At 39.2% G+C, this 24,019-nt stretch overlaps 1 protein-coding gene across 12 annotated transcripts in view; it reads left to right on the top strand.

The window, feature by feature from the left end:
- alg9 (ALG9 alpha-1,2-mannosyltransferase) overlaps nucleotides 1-24,019 on the top strand; it is a 253,304-nt gene that overhangs the window by 64,538 nt on the left and 164,747 nt on the right. For all 12 annotated transcript variants that reach the window (XR_011343620.1, XR_011343619.1, XR_011343621.1 and 9 more), the window contains one exon: nucleotides 18,617-18,739. Coding sequence is in view for 9 of the 12 variants with exons in the window: in XM_069895966.1 (XP_069752067.1) it covers nucleotides 18,617-18,739 (123 nt within the window). In the remaining 3 variants the exon portion in view is untranslated. The remainder of the gene's footprint in view (nucleotides 1-18,616; nucleotides 18,740-24,019) is intronic.

The raw sequence follows: 24,019 nt of genomic DNA, 5'->3' as shown, positions 1-24,019 counted from the left end.
CTCTAAAGGAAAGGTAATCTATTGTAAAAGGGAGTAACTTATTTTGCATCAATATTAGTTTTGGTAATTGATAATTTGTTTTATTCCTTTCTACATGAATCTTTTTCCAAATATTGAGTAGATGATGTAATACTGGAGAACTTCTATGTTGTACCAATTTTTCATCCCATTTATATAATATGTGTTCAGGTATCTTTTCCCCTATTTTATCTAATACTAATCTAGTCCAATCTGGCTTTTCCCTTGTTTGATAAAAATCTGATAGGTATCTTAATTGTGCGGCTCTATAATAATTTTTAAAGTTTGGCAGTTGTAAGCCTCCTTGTTTATACCATTCTGTTAATTTATCTAGTGCTATCCTCGGTTTCCCCCCTTTCCATAAAAATTTCCTTCTTATTTTCTTTAACGCCTTGAAGAATTTCTCTGTCAAGTGTATTGGCAATGCCTGAAATAGGTATAATATCCTTGGGAAAATGTTCATTTTAATACAGTTTATCCTTCCTATTAGTGTTGATGGTAAATCTTTCCAATGCTCTAAATCGTCCTGTAATTTTTTCATTAGTGGATAATAATTGAGTTTATATAGTTGGCCGAGATTTTTATTTATTTGTATACCTAGGTATCTTATTGCTTGCATTTGCCATCTGAATGGTGATTCCTTCTTAAATTTTGAGAAATGCGCATTATTCATTGGCATTGCTTCACTTTTATTTACGTTAATCTTGTAACCCGACACTTCTCCATATTCCTTCAATTTCTTATATAATTCTTTTATTGATAGTTCTGGTTCGTTAAGTATACTATAACATCATCCGCAAATAAACTGATTTTATATTCCTTGTCTTTTATTTTTATCCCTTTTATATTATTTTCTGTTCTTATCAATTCTGCTAGTGGTTCTAAAGCTAACGCGAACAATAAGGATGATAGTGGGCATCCCTGCCGTGTTGACCTGCTTAAGTTAAATTGCTTTGATATATATCCATTTACTGTCACTTTCGCCAATGGCCCCTTATATAATGCTTTAATCCAATTAATATACTTCTCTGGTAAACTGAATTTTTGAAATACTTTGAATAAATAATTCCATTCTACTCTGTCAAAGGCCTTCTCTGCGTCTAAAGCAACTGCTACTGTTGGCGCTTTACTCCCTTCTACTGCATGAATTAAGTTAATAAATTTACAAATATTGTCTGTTGTGCGTCTTTTTTTAATAAATCCAGTTTGGTCTAGAGTTACCATTTTCGGTACATACTCTGCTAATCTGTTTGCTAATAGTTTAGCTATTATCTTATAATCTGTGTTAAGTAATGATATTGGTCTATTTGACGCTGGTGCGAGTAGATCTTTCCCTTGCTTTAGTATTACTGTAATTATTGCTGTTTTACATGAATCTGCTAAGCTTTGTGTTTTATCAGTCTGGTTGATTACTTCCAGGAGGGGAGGAATTAATAAATCTTTAAATGTTTTATAGAATTCTATTGGGAATCCATCCACTCCTGGTGTTTTATTATTTGGTAATTTTTTTATTATCTCTTGTATTTCTACTATTTCAAATGGTTCTGTTAATTTATTTTGTTCCTCTATTTGTAATTTTGGTAGTTCAATTTTAGTTAGAAATTCATCTATTTTCCCTTCTTTCCCTTCGTTTTCAGTTTGGTATAATTGTTCATAGAATTCTCTAAAGTTTTCCTTGATCTCCTTTGGATTATATGTGATTTGTTTGTCTTTTTTCCTTGATGCCAATACCATTTTCTTAGCTTGTTCTGTCTTAAGCTGCCATGCTAGAATTTTGTGCGTTTTTTCCCCTAGTTCATAATATTTCTGTTTTGTCTTCATTACGTTCTTCTCCACCTTATATGTTTGTAGTGTTTCATATTTTATTTTTTTATCTGCCAATTCTCTTCTTTTAGTTGTATCTTCCTTCATTGCTAATTCTATTTCTATATTTACTATTTCCCTTTCCAATTGCTCTGTTTCTTGATTATAGTCCTTCTTCATCTTGGTTACATAACTTGTTATTTGCCATCTAATGTACGCTTTCATTGCATCCCATAGTATAAACTTATCTTTCACTGATTCCGTATTTATTTCAAAATACATTTTAATTTGTCTTTCAATTAATTCTCTAAAATCCTGCCTTTTGAGTAGCATAGAGTTTAATCTCCATCTATATATTCTTGGAGGGATGTCCTCTAACTTTATTGTCAATATTAAGGGTGAATGGTCCGATAATATTCTAGCTTTATATTCTGTTTTTCTTACTCTATCTTGCATACGAGCTGATAACAAAAATAGGTCTATTCTTGAGTATGTTTTATGTCTAGCCGAGTAATATGAATATTCCTTTTCATTTGGGTGTTGTTTCCTCCATATATCCAAAAGTTGCATTTCTTCCATCGATTTAATTATAAATTTGGTTACTTTGTTCTTTCTGTTAATTTTTTTCCCAGTTTTGTCCATATTTGAATCCAAATTCAGGTTGAAATCCCCTGCTATTAATATGTTCCCTTGCGTATCTGCTATCTTCAAAAAAATATCTTGCATAAACTTTTGATCTTCTTCGTTAGGTGAATATACATTGAGTAGATTCCAAAACTCCGAATATATCTGACATTTTATCATTACATATCTCCCTGCTGGATCTATTATTTCCTCTTCTATTTTAATTGGCACATTTTTACTAATTAATATAGCTACTCCTCTTGCTTTTGAATTATTCGACGCTGCTGTTACGTGTCCTACCCAATCTCTCTTTAATTTCTTGTGCTCCAATTCAGTTAAATGTGTTTCTTGTACAAATGCTTTATCAATTTTTTCTTTTTTCAGTAAATTTAGCAGTTTCTTCCTTTTAATATGTATTCCGTTAATATTTAAAGTCATACAGTTCAGCGTAGCCATTTTATACTTTGTTTATCTTCCCTTTCCGTTTCTCCATCATCACCTTTCCTTCTTATCCATTTCTGCTTTCTTGTTTTGAGCACTTTATAAGACAACATTTCTAAAACATCAAACATTTTCCCTATTCTCCTATTTAAAACTTCTTTAACCCCATTCTCCCCTCCCCCTCCTGAGTTGCCCTTTATCCCTTGTCGGACAACCACATCTCCCCTCTCCATTTGGATTTGCGAATTCACTCGCAAACGTCAGCTGATTTTGCAGTGACCGTAACTCCTCCCCACCCAGCCCCCCCCAGAAAAGATTTCAATTTTCATATGTAACAAAGGTCACTCTTTTAATTCCCTCCTTATTCCCTCTATTCCCTTTCCCTCCCTTATTAATTCTTGTCTATACTCTATATATTTTCCTCTAAATACGGATACATTCATGTATACACCCTATATATATACACACCTATACCCCTTTACACACATACATATAGTTTGTGATCATTTTTACTCTTATTACATGTCTTCATCTCTCTGCTTGTTTTTTAGTTGTTCTGCAAATTTCCTTGCTTCCTCTGGATCCGAGAATAGTTGGTTTTGTTGTCCTGGAATAACTATTTTAAGTACCGCTGGGTACCTTAACATAAATTTATATCCTTTTTTCCATAAGATCGTTTTCGCTGTATTGAACTCCTTCCTCTTCTTCAGGAGTTCAAAACTTATGTCTGGATAGAAAAAAATGTTTTGACCTTTATATTCCAGTGGCTTTTTGTCCTCTCTTACTTTCTTCATTGCTCTCTCCAATATATTTTCTCTTGTTGTATATCTTAAGAATTTTACTAAAATGGATCTTGGTTTTTGCAGTGGTTGTGGTTTCGGGGCTAAAGTTCTATGTGTCCTTTCTATTTCCATTTCTTCCTGTAATTCTGGTCTTCCCAGGACCCTGGGGATCCAATCTTTTATAAATTCTCTCATATTCTTGCCTTCTTCATCTTCCTTAAGGCCCACTATCTTTATATTATTTCTTCTATTATAGTTTTCTATTATATCTATCTTCTGAGCTAACAGCTCCTGTGTCTCTAACTTTTTTATTAGATTCTTCTAATTTCTCTTTTAAGTCTTCTACTTCCATTTCTACAATTGTTTCTCGTTCTTCCATATTTTCCACTCTTTTTCCTATCTCTGACATGGCCATTTCCATTTTATTCATTTTTTCTTCTGCATTCTTAATTCTTCTTTTTATCTCATTAAATTCTTGTAATTGCCATTCTTTCACTGATTCCATATATTTTTTTAAAAAAGATACATCCATTGTCTTGCTTTTCTCTTCTTCTTCCACTTCTTTCTGTTCTTCTTCTTCTTCTTCCTCTGGATTGACCATCTGTTGTTTCCTTGTTTTCTTTTTACCCTCTTCTTTCTTGTTCTCGTTATTGTCTGTGTTCTGCACCTGTTGCTGTGCTGCAGGTGTCTCTCTCAGCTGTGGAGATCGACTCCGCAGCTGTTCCCCCCTCCCGTCAGTGTGTTTTTTTTCATGTGCATCGCGCATTCGCGACTCCTCACGCATGCGCGGTTGCGCACTTTTACTCGGCTCTGCAAGCCATTTTTGTAGTCCCGAGCCCGGGACTTCCACTGACCTTAGGGAACGGGCTTCACTCTCCGCGGCAGGCCTCCTCGGACATGTAAGGCCTTCACCTTCTTCTTCCGACATTCTTTCTTCTTCTTTTCTTCCCATTGTTTTCGACTTTTCTCTCTTTGCTGCCATTTTCTTCTCACCTTTATTTTTACTTTATTATAAATTTTAATCTTGTACCTTTGTGCTTTGTGTGTTTTTTTTTAAACTTTTCAGGAGAGGGCTGAAATTCCCTGACCGGCCACTACTCCATCACATGACTCCTCCCCATCACTAATTTTCTTTGGGTTAATGGTGATAGGAGCACCATGAGCTAGGCTTTGCCACGGAATGCAGGACATCTCTTCTGGTTACATTGTAGCCACCTGGTTGAGAGTGGCAGCGTGTTCTGTCCACAGGATGGGGTTGGGAAGAGATTGCTGTCCTCAATGCCATTGCAAAGGCAGTTTACACTATGGAGCCAACTACCTGCATGTGGTGAATGTCTGCCAAGCTGCATCCTTAGTAGCTTGGAAGTGACTGAGCCAGTCACTTGTAGCAAAGCACCATCTGAGCAGGAACCCTGGGTTACATTTTGTCACCCATTTATACAAGACACCAGGGCTTCTGGTAAAGTTGTTAAATCAGCACAGACTAATTTAGGATCATGGCACAAATCACAGCATGGTGAGGTTTAACCAAGAAGTGGGGGTCTAACATGCTGATGTCTGCTTTGAAGGTAAGTTGCCTGGAGAGGAAATTTGTTTTCCACAGGGAGCTACAGAATCAGACTTCATTGTATAGATTAAAAATAAACCTATATATATATATATATATATATATATATTCGAGATGTGTGGGAGTGATTGTGTTTAAAATAATCAGCTCGTGTTTGAAAGAACAGTGGTTTCATCTTTGCAGTCACTGTATGTGATGTTATTTGAAGCCCTCTGACAGGATCATTTTCTCATCATTACCACCCACCTATTAGCCTGTGTATAATCGAAGGTAACAGGGCATTTGATCTTGATACACTGGAGCTATATTTACACAAGGCATGTTTACACTGTCAAACATAGGGCATCATTAAAGACTAATGTCATTCAAAATTAAAATTTCAATTTTAGCATCATGCAAAATCTTGTCGTGCTGTTATTTACAAAGACGTGGCAGGAGATTGTTCTCTGTGCCAAGGGAACTGTATGTAATGTATGTGAATTAAGCTTGACTTCTAAAATGTATTTCGGTATTTTTAATTTGCTGCAGTTGAGATTAATTCTTTTTCAGACTCTTCAAGAGACAAATAAAACTTAAAATACTAGAAATGCTCAGCAGATCAGGCAGGTCTGTGGGGATAGAAACAGAGTTAACATTTCAAGTTGACAACCTATCTTCAGAACTGGGAAAAGAAAGATGAGTAAATTTTATTATGCATAAGCATATTGATCAAAATGTCTCACAGCGTTGAAGATGGAAGGGAAATGATGAAAGTACATTGCAAAAGGTTCTTAAGGAACAGGTTGGGGACCAAAGGATAGTGTTACAGAGTCCAGAGGACCCCAAACACAAAGGGGTACTTAAACAAAAGTAGTTTTAATTATATTTGAACAAGAAAATAGAATTAAACTTTAACTTATTACTATCAACTTACTTAACCTACTTAATCCCCCCTCTAATTCTAAGCACGGATGTGTGTAATGTGTATATAGGCTTAGAAAAGTACTTTGGATCAAAGTCCAATCTCACTGGTTGCAGGCAATTCTTGGACTGTGCACAGAAGTTAGCATTAATAAAGTCCACCAGGCTTTGGTACTTAACAGGCCAATGGTTACCACTCAGGAGGGTTCTGGTTGGTTTTCTGAGAGAGATTCCTTTTGTTTCAGGATATCCACACCTGATTCCTTTCCAATCAGACTTGCTGACGAAACTTACCCCCTTCAAGGTTCTCCATATGATCCTCTTTCTTTCAGGACACCTTTCAGACAGCTAGTCTTCTCCTTTGACTAGGCAGTCTTCCAAAGTTTGCCAGCTTTTCCCTCTGGAACCGATTTCTCTGTCTCTCCTTCTCTCTCAGCTCCCTCCCTCTCTGAGAGCAAAGTTGTTTCCTCTGCCTGCAAAGATCACATGCTCTCCCAGGGATGCCTGCTGAATGTTGCTACATTGTTGCTTTCTGCAAAATAGCACTTTGCAAAAGTCCTGCAAAAAATTCTGTGTTTTAAAATGTTTGTGTGCGACCTGCTCTAACAATTCCTCCCAAACCACATCGACATACTCTGTCACAATAGGTGATGAGGTATTAATAGGAAAAGCAAGACTATCTAAAATTATTAGAGCTCAGTGTTGAATGTGGAAAACTCTCTGAGCAGTGTTAAATTTATCAAACCTGCATTGAATATCATTGGACTGAATGATTGGAATGGCCATGTGAGTCAAGATTGAAGAGACAGTGAGTGTTAACAAGAGGTCAGGCTTTGTGCATCATGAGACCATTAATTCTTGGGTGGAATAAATGTTTTTTTTAATTTTTTATTTTTCACACCATAAACCACATTGACCATGATACATACATTTTCCTTTTCAAATATATACAGTGTCATTTTCTCTCCCCCCCCCTCCTCCCGTCCCACCCTCCCTACCTCCCCCCCCATCCATTTAAAGTACAAAATATAAGATACATTAAACCAGTCAAACAATGTTGTCATTCAATAAAAATAAACAAGAAATTCCACTGAGTCAATTCTTTTCATTTCCTTCTCCTTTCGTTAATTTAGGTAGTGAATGTCCCCGGTAGGTCTTCTCTATTCTGTTTCATGTAAGGCTCCCATATTTGTTCAAATATTTCAATATTATTTCTTAAACTATATGTTATTTTTTCTAATGGAATACGTTTATTCATTTCTATATACCATTGTTGTATTCTCAAATTATCTTCTAATTTCCAGGTTGACATAATACATTTTTTTGCTACGGCTAGAGCTATCTTAACAAATCTTTTTTGTGCACCATCCAAATCAATTCCAAATTCTTTGTTTTTTATGTTACTTAGGAGGAAGATCTCTGGGTTTTTAGGTATATTGTTTTCTGTAATTTTATTTAATATCTGGTTTAGATCTTCCCAAAATTTTTCTACTTTCTCACATGTCCAGATTGCATGAATTGTTGTTCCCATTTCTTTTTTACATCAAAAACATCTGTCAGATACTGTTGGGTCCCATTTATTTAACTTTTGAGGTGTAATGTATAGCCTGTGTTTCCAGTTATATTGTATCATACGTAACCTCGTATTTATTGTATTTCTCATCGTTCCAGAACATAACTTCTCCCATGTTTCCTTTTTTATCTTTATATTTAAATCTTGTTCCCATTTTTGTTTAGTTTTACCATTTGTTTCCTCATTCTCCTTTTCTTGCAGTTTAATATACATATTTGTTATAAATCTTTTGATTATCATTGTATCTGTAATCACATATTCACAGTTACTTCCCTCTCGTAACCTCAGACTACTTCCTAATTTGTCCTTCAAGTTGGATCTCAATTGGTAATATGCCAGCACTGTATCTTGAGTTATATTGTATTTATCTTTCATTTGTTCAAAGGATAATAATCTATTTCCTGAAAAACAATTTTCTATTCTTTTGATCCCTTTTTTCTCCCATTCTCTAAAGGAAAGGTTATCTATTGTAAAAGGGAGTAACTTATTTTGCGTCAATATTAGTTTTGGTAATTGATAATTTGTTTTATTCCTTTCTACATGAATCTTTTTCCAAATATTGATTAGATGATGTAATACTGGAGAACTCCTACGTTGTACCAATTTTTCATCCCATTTATATAATATGTGTTCAGGTATCTTTTCCCCTATTTTATCTAGTTCTAATCTAGTCCAATCTGGCTTTTCCCTTGTTTGATAAAAATCTGATAGGTATCTTAATTGTGCGGCTCTATAATAATTTTTAAAGTTTGGCAGTTGTAAGCCTCCTTGTTTATACCATTCTGTTAATTTATCTAGTGCTATCCTCGGTTTCCCCCCTTTCCATAAAAATTTTCTTATTATTTTCTTTAACTCCTTGAAGAATTTCTCTGTCAAGTGTATTGGCAATGCCTGAAATAGGTATAATATCCTTGGGAAAATGTTCATTTTAATACAGTTTATCCTTCCTATTAGTGTTAATGGTAAATCTTTCCAATGCTCTAAATCGTCCTGTAATTTTTTCATTAGTGGATAATAATTGAGTTTATATAGTTGGCCGAGATTTTTATTTATTTGTATACCTAGGTATCTTATTGCTTGCATTTGCCATCTGAATGGTTATTCCTTCTTAAATTTTGAGAAATACGCATTATTCATTGGCATTGCTTCACTTTTATTTACGTTAATCTTGTAACCCGACACTTCTCCATATTCCTTCAATTTCTTATATAATTCTTTTATTGATAGTTCTGGTTCGTTAAGTATACTATAACATCATCCGCAAATAAACTGATTTTATATTCCTTGTCTTTTATTTTTATCCCTTTTATATTATTTTCTGTTCTTATCAATTCTGCTAGTGGTTCTAAAGCTAACGCGAACAATAAGGATGATAGTGGGCATCCCTGCCGTGTTGACCTGCTTAAGTTAAATTGCTTTGATATATATCCATTTACTGTCACTTTCGCCAATGGCCCCTTATATAATGCTTTAATCCAATTAATATACTTCTCTGGTAAACTGAATTTTTGCAATACTTTGAATAAATAATTCCATTCTACTCTGTCAAAGGCCTTCTCTGCGTCTAAAGCAACTGCTACTGTTGGCACTTTACTCCCTTCTACTGCATGAATTAAGTTAATAAATTTACAAATATTGTCTGTTGTGCGTCTTTTTTTAATAAATCCAGTTTGGTCTAGATTTACCATTTTCGGTACATACTCTGCTAATCTGTTTGCTAATAGTTTAGCTATTATCTTATAATCTGTGTTAAGTAATGATATTGGTCTATATGACGCTGGTGCAAGTGGATCTTTCCCTTGCTTTAGTATTACTGTAATTATTGCTGTTTTACATGAATCTGGTAAGCTTTGTGTTTTGTCAATCTGGTTGATTATTTCCAGGAGGGGAGGAATTAATAAATCTTTAAATGTTTTATAGAATTCTATTGGGAATCCATCCTCTCCTGGTGTTTTATTATTTGGTAATTTTTTTATTATCTCTTGTATTTCTACTATTTCAAATGCTTCTATTAATTTATTTTGTTCCTCTATTTGTAATTCTGGTAGTTCAATTTTAGTTAAAAATTCATCTATTTTGCCTTCTTTCCCTTCGTTTTCAGTTTGGTATAATTGTTCATAGAATTCTCTAGAGTTTTCCTTGATCTCCGTTGGATTATATGTGATTTGTTTGTCTTTCTTCCTTGATGCCAATACCATTTTGTTAGCTTGTTCTGTCTTAAGCTGCCATGCTAGAATTTTGTGCGTTTTTTTTCCCCTAGTTCATAATATTTCTGTTTTGTCTTCATTATGTTCTTCTGGGTGGAATAAATGTTGATAAAATTTGTTCTCAGTTTCTGAAACTTGGTTCTGGTCTTCATTTTTTCTAATCTTTCTAACTGCACTTCATTCTGACCTTCTTTCTCAATTTTGAAACATTTTTAAGGGGTTTCTTTACAGAGGTTGAAAATATCTTTTGGATTGCCAGAAAAGTACCTATCATCGTTTTAAGAGAAAATATGAGGCTAAATTGAAATAAGGTTCTCAAGACTGCTCATATCTTCCCAAATCATGGACATTTGCCTTTATCTATGATGTATTAATTTATTTATTTGGTAGCTCTGTGTCATCACCCTCCTGTTGAGGACCATTTAATAAGATCATGGGTGATCTGGCCATGCATACCACTCCCCTGACCTGCCTGTTCCCAGTAACACCTAATTCTCTACTGTTCAAAAATCTATCTGTGTCTTAAATACATTTAAAGAAGCTGCCTTCAATTGGCAGAGAATTCCACAGGTTCACAACTCTCTGGGAGAAGCATTTTCTGCCCATCTATCTTAAATTTGTTCTCCTGAATCCTGACTCTAGTCTCACCTGCCAGTGGAAACAATCTCCCTTCTTCCAGCTTATTCATTGCATTCTTAATTATATAGATGCCCTCATCCTATAAACTCCAGTGAGTACAGTCCAAGGTAATTTATCTCTCCTCAAAGGTTAACCTGCTCATTTCCAGAATCTACTTGGTGAATCTACTCTGGATCTCCTCTACAGCCAATAGATCCTTGCTTTAAGTTAGGAGCCCAGAACTGCTTATAGTACTCCAGATGCTGCCTCACCAGTGTCTTGTACAGTAGTTCCAACAGAGCCACCCTCTAGCCATGAAGGCCAACTTCCAATTTGCCAGGTTACCTTTTGTGATTTGTGCACAAAAATTTCCATGTCTCTGCACAACACCATGCTGCTGCTTTTCACTGCTAACATAGTTGTCCAATTTATTATTTTTCCTTCCATGTGGTAGACCTCATATTTAGCAGCATTAAACTCCATCAGCCAGACACTTTGCCCATTCACTTAACCTATCTATATCTCGCAGCAGACTCTGTGTTCTCTACATAGGGTGGCAATGGTTAGTGTAGTGGTGAGTGCAATGCCTTTGCAGCGCCAGTGGTCATGGCCAGACCGGGGTTCGAGTACTGCACTGTCTGTATGGAGTTTATGTTCTCCTTGTGTCTGCATGGGTTTTCTCCGGGGCTCTGGTTTCCTCCCACTGTTTAAAAACAAAAGTACCAGGGCTGTAAGTTAATGGGGTGTAAATTGGGCGATTTGGATGCATGGGCTGAAATGGCCTGTTACCGTGCTGTATGTCTAAATTTATAATCTAATGTAATAACAAATTTAGATACACTACACTCAGTCCCCTCTTCCAAATCATTAATGCAGGTCCAGCACTGACCTCTATGGTACTCTGCTCTCTACTGATGCCCAACTGGAGAAACACCCCCTTATCCCAACTCTATAGTTAACCAATCCTCTGTACATGCTAATACATTACCTCCAATTCCCAACTACACAAGTTAACCTAACTGGCTTATGGTTATTTACCTTTTGTTTACCTCCTTTATTAAAAAATGGTGTGTCTTCCAATTCACTGGAACCTGACCAGAGTGTAGAGAATTTTGATATATTATCTATTACAAGTTCTGCCATTGTTTTCATTACCCTGGAATCCATTCTATCATGCTCACTAGTTTGCCCAGTGCTGCTTTGAGAGAGTGACGTAATCGAGGTCCTCAACACCCATTGCATTCTTAACATCAGTCTTTTGCATGTTACCTGTGATCTTCCACTGTGAAGATGTGCAAAATATTTGTTCAGCCAATTCTGCATTCCTCATTATTAATTCCCTCTTCTCATCCCCTTTAATTCCATGCAATATTATTGCGCCTTGCAGCATGTGTGTGGCATTTTACTAAATGTTAACATACCGAACTGAGTTTACATCCACCACATTCCATTGCCTCTTGCATTTTTTCAGAGAATTCCTCAAGGTTTTTCAAACATGTAATCTCTGAGACTATCCCCGATGAACTTCTGTCCACAAATGTTCAGCTATTTACATTGCTTTTTAAACTCCAGGCCACCTGCACATTGTGCTCTTCCCTGAGGCAATTCTTAACTTGAGACATTTATTCAGGAGTCTTGATCTGTTACTGTTGCTATGCTCCCTGGGATACATTTGATGTTGATGGACCACAACTACCCCGCTGGAGGGTGCACTGGGGTAAGAAAGTTGGTTTGATGAACTTCAGAATGGAATCCATGTTCAGAACAACGCTAACAACCTCTGTGTACATTCAGTTAATTTAACAAGAAAGACATCTGAAAATAAGTTGTAGAAAAGTTATCAGACAAAACATTGAGCCAATTATGAAGTTATTCAGGCAAGAGACCTCCAGCTTGGTCAAATATAGGACTTCAGGAGTATCTTTGAGGAGAGAGGTGGTGAATTTTATCCAACTCTTTTGACTTAAGGATAGGACCACTCAACAGCGATCATCCCAGACTCCAGTCATTAATTAGTAAGCAAACAAGTTTATCTTGTGTTTTGTTTTGTTTGTTTTATCCTTTTCAAAGAATGGGTTCCCCATTTTTACCTTAAATCTCCCATGCTTTCCCGATCATTGTATGAGATTTCAATCAGGCCAACCTGAAGTCTCTGACAAGCTACCACCAACACATCACATGTGAGACCAGGGGAACCAACACTTGACCACTGGTACACCACCATGAAAAACACCTACCGAGCCATACCATGACCGCACTTCGCCAAGTCTGATCACCTGGCTGTGCTTCTACTCCCAGCATACAAGCAGAGACTGAAGACCACAGCACCAGTAGTGAAGACGGTGAAGCTGTGGTCGAGGGAGGCAGAGGAGCGTCTGCAGGACTGCTCTAAATCGGTGGACTGAAACATATTCAAGAGCTCATCCATAGACTTGAATGAATATGCAACAGGTGTCACCAACTTCATCAAGACCTGTGTGGATGAGTGTGCACCAACACACAAATACTGGGTGTTCCCCAACCAGAAGCCCTGGATGAATCAGAGAATCTTCAACCTGCTGAAGGTGAGAATAAGGGTGTTTAAGGCCGGGGATCGGGATCTTTACAGGAAGTTCAGATGTGACTTGCGGAAAGCCATCTCTGAAGCAAAATGGAAATTCCAAAGGAAACTAAAGACAGAGTCAGATATGGCAGGAAGTGCAGGCCATTATAGCCTACAAAGTGAGGGCAAACATATATAAATCAGTGCATAGAATATAGGAGTTGGGAAGTAATGATTAAACTGTACAAGGGATTGGTGAGACCAAATTTAGAGTTCTGGTCACCGATTTATAGGAAGGATATTAGCAAAATAGAGAGAGTGCAGAGAAGATTTACAAAAATGTTGCCTGGCTTTCAGCATCTGGAATACAAGGAAAGATTGAGCAAATTATGTCTTTATTCCTTGGAACGTAGAAGGCTGAGAGGGGATTTGATAGGTGTTTAAGATAATGAGAGGGATAGATGGAGTTGATGTGGAAAGGCTTTTCCCATTGAAAATAGGACAGATGGATACAAGAGGTCAAGGGTTGAGAGTTGACAGGCAAAGGTTTAGGAGTAACATGAGGGGGAACTTCTTTACTCAGAGAGTGGTTACTGTGTGGAATGGGCTTCGGGAAAGGTGGTGGAGGCAGGGTCAATTTTGTCATTTAAGAAAGAGTTGGATAAGTATATGGATGGGAGGGGGATGGAGGGATATGGGCAGAGTGCTGGTAAGTGGGATTAGAGAAGAGTACTTGGATCAGTGCGGACTAGAAGGCCCAAACTGGCCTGTTTCCGTGCTGTAATTGTTATATGGAAATCGGTGGTTTCTAGTATACTTTATGTATGGTTTCCAAATTTGTTCAAATAAAGTATATTTGTCTTTTAGATTGTAGGTTTTTTTTCTAATGGAATACACTTGTTCATTTCTGTGTACCATTGTTGTATTTTTAAGGTTGCTTCTGTTTTCCAAGTTATTCCCATGCTGACATGTTTGTCCTTACTCTCATGCACTGCCAGACTGAGACCTCCTGCAACACCTCATATTCCTTCTGGGCATCTTCCAACCAGATGGCATTAACATCTTCTCTGGTTTCTGTTAGACACCACCCCCCCCCCCCCCACATCTCTCCCTTCCCCTATTCCTATGCTTCCTTTCCTCCAGCTATGCATTAACAGAGCTACCCACCCCCCCTCCCCAAACAATTCTTTGTATTTCTTTCCTACCCTTCAATCCACATCCAACTATGGCCTCTTACCTGTTAGTCTGTGCTCTGCCCCTGCCCCTTCTGCCCTTCTCACCCACCTTATTATTCAGGTGCTTGCCTGCTTTTTGCTCATCCCTTGGCGAAGGACTCAGGGCAGAAACGTTGGTTATATATCTTTGCCTCCTATGGACCTGCAGGACCTGTTGAGTTTCTTCAGCATTTTTGTGTATTACCATTATTCTATCTAGCTTTTCTTTTAATCTCATAACTTCTCCAATTCTTGCAGTTGTTGACCTTAAATGAGAGTTTCTTCACCACTTGTCATCGTGGCTATCCCTCCAGGTTGAGGATGACTGTCTTCGTTCTGTTGATCTATTTATGGGCTCTCAAGTAGCTTATGAGTCCAATCTTAGTTTTGAAAGATCTTCTGCATTCCGGACAGGTCATTCCAGGCAGCAGATTGGGCTTTGGTCGCTGATGCCTCTCTTCCCATTTACTTCTCTTTTCTTCTAGTTCTGTACATCTGTTGGCTTTAAAAGTAGCTGTTCTTTCTCGGATGATGGTTTGCCAGAGTTTCCTGTCCTTGGCTTTGCTTTCTCAATGATTGATGTTAATGTTACATTCTTCATGTTGGATTTTAAGACGTCTTTGAATCTCTTCTGTAGTCCACCTCTTATGTTTGCCTTTTTTAAGGTGGGAGTAGATTTGTTTTGGTTGATGTTTGCTTTCCATCTGAACAACATGACTGCTCTATCTTGGTTCTTAATGATGTTCTCCACTACTTCTTTTTGATAATCTTCACTAATAATTTTGGAATTTCTACAATCACAATATCCATCACCTCAATGAATACGTACCATTCTGCATAAACTGTTATGAATTAATCATCCTTTTCAGTGAAACTTTCATTTAAAGTCAGCAGTTCCCTAAATTGATTGAATCTTGACTCTTAAGTGATAACATTCTACGTTCCGACAACTCTTAATTTTTAATTGAAAGTATCCGACTCTGTCAAATTTATGGCCTCTTTCTCCTGTTTTGCCTGCAGGTAGAAATGTTTAAGTCTACCTAATCAAACCTTTCTGTTATTTTAAAGACGTAGCAGGGAAAAAGTCACTTTTTCCATAACTCCACATTTTCGTTCAACGTTTTTACGCTTTTCATGTGTATACTCTCTCAACTCTGATCTTCATAAATTGCCAGTTGCTTAATTAACTGGATTTGAATGCATGAGGAATTTGAACTTGCTTCCTTTAATTTTTCCTTGGATTACTAGATCAATAACTGAACCACCTCTCCACTCTCAGTGCACATTATCCAAAAATACCTAACCTCATTATAATTCTTACTCTAATTTGCTTGCTATTGTACAGAAGCGGCATTCCATCTCTGCGTGTGTGAGATAATTTTTAACTTGTTCTCTTTAAGTGAAAGATGTGAAAGCATGACAGGTTTCTCTGTGTGTTAATTTGGGCTTCACATAGTGTCAGTGTTGAAATTAATTGGAAATATGAGTACAGTTTGGAGCTGTTTGCTGTTCACAAGTTTATTGAGATATAATTGCAAGAAGTAACATGTGCATGTCTGGAGAACCCTTTCCTGAGGAGATGAACTGGAAAAGCACTTGCCACTTGTAGCATGTAAAATGCTGGAAAATTGCTCATCAGCATTTTTCACACACTTGCACAAAGAAACTTACTCCAGCCACACAGAACGGCTGCATAAACATAAGACAGACAATGTAGAGCACACAGCAACAATGACAGAGGTAAATTCATCACTGGCTAAAGTGTTCATTTGTTTTAATGTAAGTTCTTGCACCAGACTGCCTTCATCAGAGAGAGGTTAACACTCTGGGCCATATCTAATCTAAATGCAGGACAGTTTATTGCATAGAAATCTTGTTGTGATTTAAAGGAATGGCTCTCTTAGTAGGAACAGATTTTCAAACATGGTGCATGCCTGTTGAAACCTATAGAATGATAAGGAGATGCAGCACAGAAACAGGCCCTTCAGTCCACTGAGTCCATGCTAACCATTTATACTGATCCCATTTTATTCTCCCCACCTTCTGCAACTTGCGATAAACCAAGGTCAAATTTACAGCAGTCATTTAACACACCAACCTACATGTCTTTGGGATCTGGCAGGAATCCAGAGCACTGGGTGGGGCTGGGGTGGGAACCCATGCAGTCAGAGGGAGAACATGTAAACTCCACGAAGATAGCACCAGAATATGGGGGAGGGGGTTGTTTGACATGTGATGTTGGGAAGTAGGTGTGTGATAAAGTGAACAGGGTAGAGGGGGTTGGGGTACAGAGGGGTGGAGGGGGTTGTTCGAGTGATCTTCCCAATATGATGGATGTATGATGGAGGGGAGGGGTTTGGGGGGATGGAGGGGGGTTGGGGATTGGAGGGGGCGGGGTTGTTCGACATTGGGAAGGGGGGGTGTGATGGAGGGGATGGGTTTGTGTGATCTACTGAACCATGTTCATAACCCTACGGTGTCTTGTGGTCGTGGATAGATTAGTTCATGTTGCACAAAGTTATGCACCCAGACAAGCTACTTTCAATGGTGCACCTCTAGAAGAAGTCAAGGTGACCTGCCAAATTTCCTCAGGCTTCTGAGGTAGTAGAGGCGCTGATGCACTCTCATTGATGTGGTTTACTTGGACTGTTGTGTATGTGTTGTGCCTTTCATGTTCCTCATGATCACCACAGTCTGAGAAGGACTTTTGAAATGTGGTCATGCTTATAAAATGTGAATGAACAATTTTCCTACAGCAACCTCTCACAAGGCCATTTCAGGTGAACCCTACACCTTGAGGCCAGCGACAGGAGTGGATGGAAAACAATGAATTCACCTTTCAGGCTGCTCCAGCGTCCCATTCATATCTAGAGGTGCCTCATAGCGCCCTCTAGATCTGATGGAGGCAGGGCAACTGATGCCGCAGCACCACCCATCTTAAATGTATGGCATAGCACTGGCGTCTTCCTTACCCATAATCCCCCACGCAAGTGGAACAGCACTGTGTTTCCCAGAACAGTTACAGCTGCATGGGGGATTATGGGTAGGGAAGACTGCCATTGCTCTGCTGCGTTTTGAGCCACAGAGAGTGGCCCCAAAGACTGAAGCACCCAGTGAGGTGCTGGAGTTGCCAGCCAGGATGTAACAGCCCCTGCAGACTTCCCCTCCCCAGAGGGGCGGGGGCTGTCAGGTAGCAGTGAGTTGGGTTGCGGCGTGCCCCTAAACAGCTGCTTAATGCGGCTATACATTCAGGTGAGTTGGCGGAGTGCTGTGCTCCCCCATTTATCCCTCCCCGAGGAGGAAGTGCTCTCGGCGCATTTAGGTAGGTAAGTATTTAAGCCACAAGGGGGACTAATCTTTGCCTTTACACAAGGCCTTGTCAAAGGGCCATCAAAGAGCAGTCGTAAGGACCCAATAATCTGTTCAAGCCATGGTGTTTCAAATCTTTTAATAGCCACTCTTTACACTTCTATCCTATAGCTGAATAACCTATGGGATGTGAAAGAAAGAGACAGGATGTGAAAGTAACAATTGTTCTGATCAATACTGGATTCTTCAGATGGAAATTTTAACCTTGTACAAGAGCTTAAATTTGACCACTGCTGAGGCAGGTTGAACATGCATTCTGACCACATGCAGATGTCCATATCTAGCTTATCGACGACTGTTGGGGTGTGGACTGGGGCAGGATCTGTCGATCTGTCCAACTCCGCACTCCCCAGGCAACATTATTTAAAATCCCTCTGTTTTTATTTGCTGTTTCACAGACTTCTAGAACACTGTCAATAGTTGCTGTCCCTTCCATCAAAAACTAACAGCTTAGATAAAAACACAATCAGAAATTATCTTGATTTTTATACAGTATATAATAATTTACCCTGGCAATAAATCAGTAAATATTCAGATAAAAAGAATATGCTCTTATAACCTTGGGCTATCCAAGAGCATTTGACCACAAAGGAAATACTTCTGAGATGTAGTCACTGCATTATTCAATGTTGAAATGAAAATACAGAATCGAAATGCATCTCAGTTCAACAGGCCAAGTTTTAATTTTTAAAATTTATACATATAGCACGGTAACAGGCCCTTCCGCCCCATGAGCCTATGCCCCCCAAATACCCCAGTTAACCTAAAACCCTGCATGTTTTTGAAGGGTGGGAGGAAAACCGAGCACCTGAGGAAACTCGCGCAGACACAGGGAAAATGGACAAGCACCTTATGGACAGTGCCAGATTTGAACCTGGGTCACTGGCACTATAATAACTTTGTGCTAACCAGGCCAACATTTATTTCTTACTGAAAGTTCTTTCTCTTTTGCTTCCAGGAACAGAACCGTGGCCGTTTTACTTCATCAATGGCTGCCTGAATTTCAATGTGGTTTTTGTTTTAGCTCTTTGTGCCCTTCCTCTCACCACCCTCATGGAATTTCTGCTACAAAAATGCAATGGTAAGGATTTAATCAAACTATGACCATGAGCTTTGGAGGAAAAGGATCTTTATCTGAATTTGATCCAAGTCCTAAGAGGAATGTTTAAAAAAAGTTGGTGGAGGAACATGGCAGATCAGCCACCATTTATCCAAAGAAATCCCTCAACCCACTGAGTTCCTCCACTGCATTCTCTTTTACTCCAGATTCTAGCATCTGCAGTGTATTGTGTCTCATACCTGTCCAAATTTTTCTTAAATGTTAAAATTGAGCCTGCATTCAACAATTCAGCTGGCAGTTCGTTCCACACCCCCACCCTTTTCTACGTGCAGAAGTTCCCTAAAACTTTTCCCCTTTCACCCTTAACCCATGTCCTCTAGTTTTCTTCACTCAGTGGAAAAATGTTCATATTAACATAGTTTGTGTTGCTGGATATGCACAAGATATTAAAAAGGCAAGGTTGAATGAAGCCAGAAGCTGCAGAGACTTGGCATTTGTAATTTTGGAGAACTCCCCCACTAGAGAGCGCTCTTGTTTTATTTTCCTTCATTTCATCCAAGCATGAAAATTAATAAAATTCAAAAAGAGGGTGGAAGTTACCATTAAAGAGGAGAGAATAAATGTGCAATTTTCATTTCTGAAATGTGTTTCTATTGAATTGATCTTTCCTCCCTTCTCCCTTTCCCCCGTCCTTCACCCCCCCCCACCCCCCCACCTTCCGCCCTGCTGACTTCACACTGGTTTTGAGCTGCAATGGGGTTTTAAATAGCCTGTTGTGGATTAGCACAATGTTGGTATTATGATCCTCTGTTTGTGGGCATTGATGGTGTGTAAATTATCAACAATATGAAGAGTTGGTCGAGGATTATTTTGCTTGTCACCATCCTCCTCTCTGTAATTCTCTCCTACTCATGTTTGATCTTCACTCTTGGGTTTTATGTTAACTATGAATATATCTGTTTTCTCAAGTGGGGCTATAAGTAGAAAGTTTAAACGTGTCATGATCAGTTATAGGTGGTGTGCAGATTTAGTGTTTGTAGGTGTGCTTGCACTGAAATATACTGGATTCCAAATCATACAATGATGTTTTGAACAGGGAACTACCTGCAAGAGAAAAGTTTCAAAGATTTTGTGCTATCTATGAGATTTGAGTGTTAACACAGCTTGTTTATGGAGTGAAGTTGGTCAAGGGACCCTATCCTGATTGAAAATACAGGTTCCATTCTAGATTTATCTACCCTTTTTTTCAGAGCCTTGAATCAGACAAACAGCAAGGAAACAGTGCTGAATTGTGGGTACCCATCCATTTTAATCTCACCTTCCAGAGGCAGATGACACATAGCCTTCTCTAACTGGCATTTTCATTACTCAGCTAGACAAAAACTGTCAATGACTCTCCTTCCACCATTCTCTCCAACACTGTGTTCCAGGCACTCTCCACTCTCCTGGTAAAAAAAAAGGATGCCCTTCGATCCACTTTAATTCTCTTCCCCATTGTCCTAAATCGATTACCTCTTATCTAGCTCTGTTTCAGGGAGAAGTATCCTGCAGCCTCCACTGTTGTAATTTGGTTTCTCCAATTTAGCATTTTCCCCAGAGGTCCAAACATTTCCCCAGAGGTCCAAACATTTCCCCAGAGGTCCAAACATTTCCCCAGAGGTCCAAACATTTCCCCAGAGGTCCAAACATTTCCCCAGAGGTCCAAACATTTCCCCAGAGGTCCAAACATTTCCCCAGAGGTCCAAACATTTCCCCAGAGGTCCAAACATTTCCCCAGAGGTCCAAACATTTCCCCAGAGGTCCAAACATTTCCCCAGAGGTCCAAACATTTCCCCAGAGGTCCAAACATTTCCCCAGAGGTCCAAACATTTCCCCAGAGGTCCAAACATTTCCCCAGAGGTCCAAACATTTCCCCAAAGGTCCAAACATTTCCCCAGAGGTCCAAACATTTCCCCAGAGGTCCAAACATTTCCCCAGAGGTCCAAACATTTCCCCAGAGGTCCAAACAAACATTTCCCCAGAGCTATAACTGCTCTCTGCCTCTGAAACTCTGAGCGTTGCCAAACATTTGTTAATATTAAGCCTAACATGGCCTCTTCCCATACTGTGGCCTTTACATACAGTGCCAACAAACACTGGCACTTGTCTTCTCATTCAGTCAAAGGATGGAGTATGTCAACCATCCATAGTGTGAACCTGAGGAGCCAGGTGGGAAGTGCATCTTCTCTCTGGACATTTGTGCTGTGTCCCTGCCCCTTGATTTCAGTGGTGCATTCAGCATGAAGCAGGAGATAGATACACTGATATTTGACCATCAGCTTGTCTCTGATTGGTGATATGGAGGTCCGAGAGGTTGATCTGTGACCGTGATCTCCCCAAGGTTCTCATGGGAACTTCAAGCTGGAGTATATTTAATCGGTTACTTTAGGAGCTTGTAGACCTCAATAAAATGGATTCTGGCTTGTTTACAAATTACACAAATAGATTGACCACTTGATTGCCATATTCATGAAAGTACTTGCTGGTATTGGTCTGTTGGTATGGTAACAGTACTTGGGTCATGACTAGCCAGTTAACTAAACTCTTGTGAGTGTGTGGGTGATGGCTATAAATGTGCACAGTGATTTGATTGAATTTAATTTAGTTCTGTGTTTGAAATCATGTTTCTAATTGATCGTTTGTTGGAATATTTTGGTGTTGATATGCTTGGCCTTTCAGTGTAATGGGTTAATTAACTGTCTGTCAGGGGAATGGTTTTAGTTTGCCAATGTGATTGAGGACTTGTTGGAATCTAGGGGTTAAAACATTATGAAAGAAATGATTAATTAATAAGTTTATATTTACTGCATGGTTCAGGGAAAAAGAGGAATGTGATTAAGTGGCAATCACAGCATGGAGCAAAGTTGGCTGAGCAAAATGGTCTGCTCCCAAATACAGGGAGAGGAAATGCATAAAACGATTTAGGAGGAATGCTCAAACTGAAGGAGGTGGTGAGTAGCACAGGAGACACAGGCCAGATCAGAACAAAGAATGGCCTGCAAGAAACAAAGGGAATGGAAAACCAGTCTAGGAGGAAGATTAAGGCATGAGGAGGTGTTAAAGAGAACAGCAGAAATTGGCCAGACAGGAACAGAATGGTGATTAGAAATATCTGGGGATGAATTAATTTCTGATCAACACAACAGGATAGTCTGGCCTGGAGGATTAAGATGGGAGTGCTACACCCCAGATATCTGCAAAACAGGAGATGACTTGTGATAACCCTTATGCAAAAAGATCTAGCAAAGGAAGCCAACTTTTGTTCTGTATGATAAGATTGATCTATATAAACTGAGCCAACTGGACAATAGGGGTCAGTCTTGGGGAGTAGCTCACTGTGCAGGTGACCTATGAACTAACGATTGACCCAGAGCTCTGTTAAGTTTTATTCTTGTGCTGTGTAATAAATTGACTGTTGAACCGAATACCTTCTCCTATCACTTCATTCAAAGAACATGCTGGACTCAGACTACACATAGACTAAATTAAGAGTAAGGTAAAGCCAGAGTCTGACAGACTGCATTAGCATTTGTACTTGTTGAGGCTGAACTTGGAGAACATCTGACAATTAAACTTTTATTCAATGGCCTAATACCACAGTCAGTAATAAACTTCAACTCTGTGTGCACGTAACCCTGCCACAGCTTGTGCTGAGTTACAACCCATCTGAGAATTAAACAAACTGAAGTTATCTTGATCAGAGCCAAAACTAATTCAATTTTTGAAACAAACACTGAATATATAAACCTCCCTGTGAAATGTAGATGAATTTATGGAAGATTGAGAAATTTTAGAAATCTCCACCCAGAAAGCTGCAGTTGATGAACCATTGATATTCAAGCTGAGTCAGTGGATATTTAGATTATCAGGAAATTCAAGGCGGGAACATGGAACTGGGGCCAGAGATCAAAAGTTACTGAATGACAGACCAGGCTGGTAAAACTGGATGACATGTTTGAAAGCTTGCAGACACAGTGGTTGAAGCAAAAACTCAATGCAGGAGAAATTCAGCAGGTCAAAAAGTGTCCTTTATAGATACTTTAAAGATACAAATACTTAACCAACATTTTGGGTTAGAGCCCTTCATCAAGGTCTGGGAAAATGTTGGCAGCCATCCAAATAAAAGGGTAAGGGGAGAGGCATGGTCACAAAGGCAAGAGGTAATGGGTAGAGAAGGGAGGGAGGGCACAGCAGCAAGCGGGGGAGGAGGGATGGCTGGGTGAATTGAGAGGGTAGAGGGTGGAGAGCTGACAGGTAAAAGGGAACAGGGGAGGGGGAAAGGAGAGCAGGTTAGCAGAAATTGGAGAGGTCAATGTTAATGCCATCTGGTTAGAGAGTGCCCAGATGGATAATCAGGTGTTGTTCCTCCATTTTATGGGTGGTCTTGGGATATTACAGACAGACGAGCACATGGGAGCGCAATGCAGAAATTGAATGATTGGCTACTGGGAGGTCACTATCACTGGTGCAGACAGAGTGAAAGTGCTGAGTGAAGTGATCTCCCAATCTGCGCTCAGTCTCTCCGATGTAGAGAAGGCCACAAAGGGAGCACCAGGTGCAGTAAATCAATCCTGTGGATACACAACTGAAGCCAAGTGAAAGGCCTGTTTGGAGCCCTGGTGAGTGAGGTGGTATGGGAGCAAGTGTGGCACCTCCTGTGGTCATAGGGGAAAGTGCCCTGGAGGAGGTGGTGGGGGGGGGGGCGATTGGTGGGGAGGGATGAGTGCACAAGGGAGTTATGAAGGGAATGGCAGTGGAAATAAACAGACATAATACTATTTGGATGGGGTGAAAATTCAGACCTCAGATGTGCAAAGAGACCTGGGCATCCTCGTGCAAGGAAACCTCAAAGTTAATGACCAGGTGGGATTGGTAATGAAGAAAGCGAATGCTATGTTGGCCTTCATTTCAAGAGGGATAGAGTACAAGAGTAAAGAGGTGTTGATGAGGCTGTATGGAGCACTGGGGAGATCTCATTTGGAAAGCTGTGTACTGTTCTGGGCCCCCTATCTTAGAAAGGATGTGATGTTGTTGGAGAGGGAGCAGAGGAGATTTACTCGGATGATTCCCGGAATGCAAGGGCTAATGTACGAGGAGCGTTTGGCAGCTCTTGGATTGTATTCATTGGAGTATAGGAGAATGAGAGGAGATCTCATAGAGGCATTTTATATTTTGAAAGGTTTAGATAGGGTGGATGCGGGTAAGATGTTTTCCTTGGTGGGTGAATTGAGGACAAGGGGTTATAGTCTGAAAAATTAGAGG

Source organism: Narcine bancroftii, chromosome 8 (genome assembly GCF_036971445.1).
Source record: "Narcine bancroftii isolate sNarBan1 chromosome 8, sNarBan1.hap1, whole genome shotgun sequence".
Classification (NCBI taxonomy): domain Eukaryota; kingdom Metazoa; phylum Chordata; class Chondrichthyes; order Torpediniformes; family Narcinidae; genus Narcine; species Narcine bancroftii.
The sequence above is the reverse complement of the archived record's forward strand: the minus strand, read 5'-3'. Positions and strand labels throughout refer to the sequence as shown.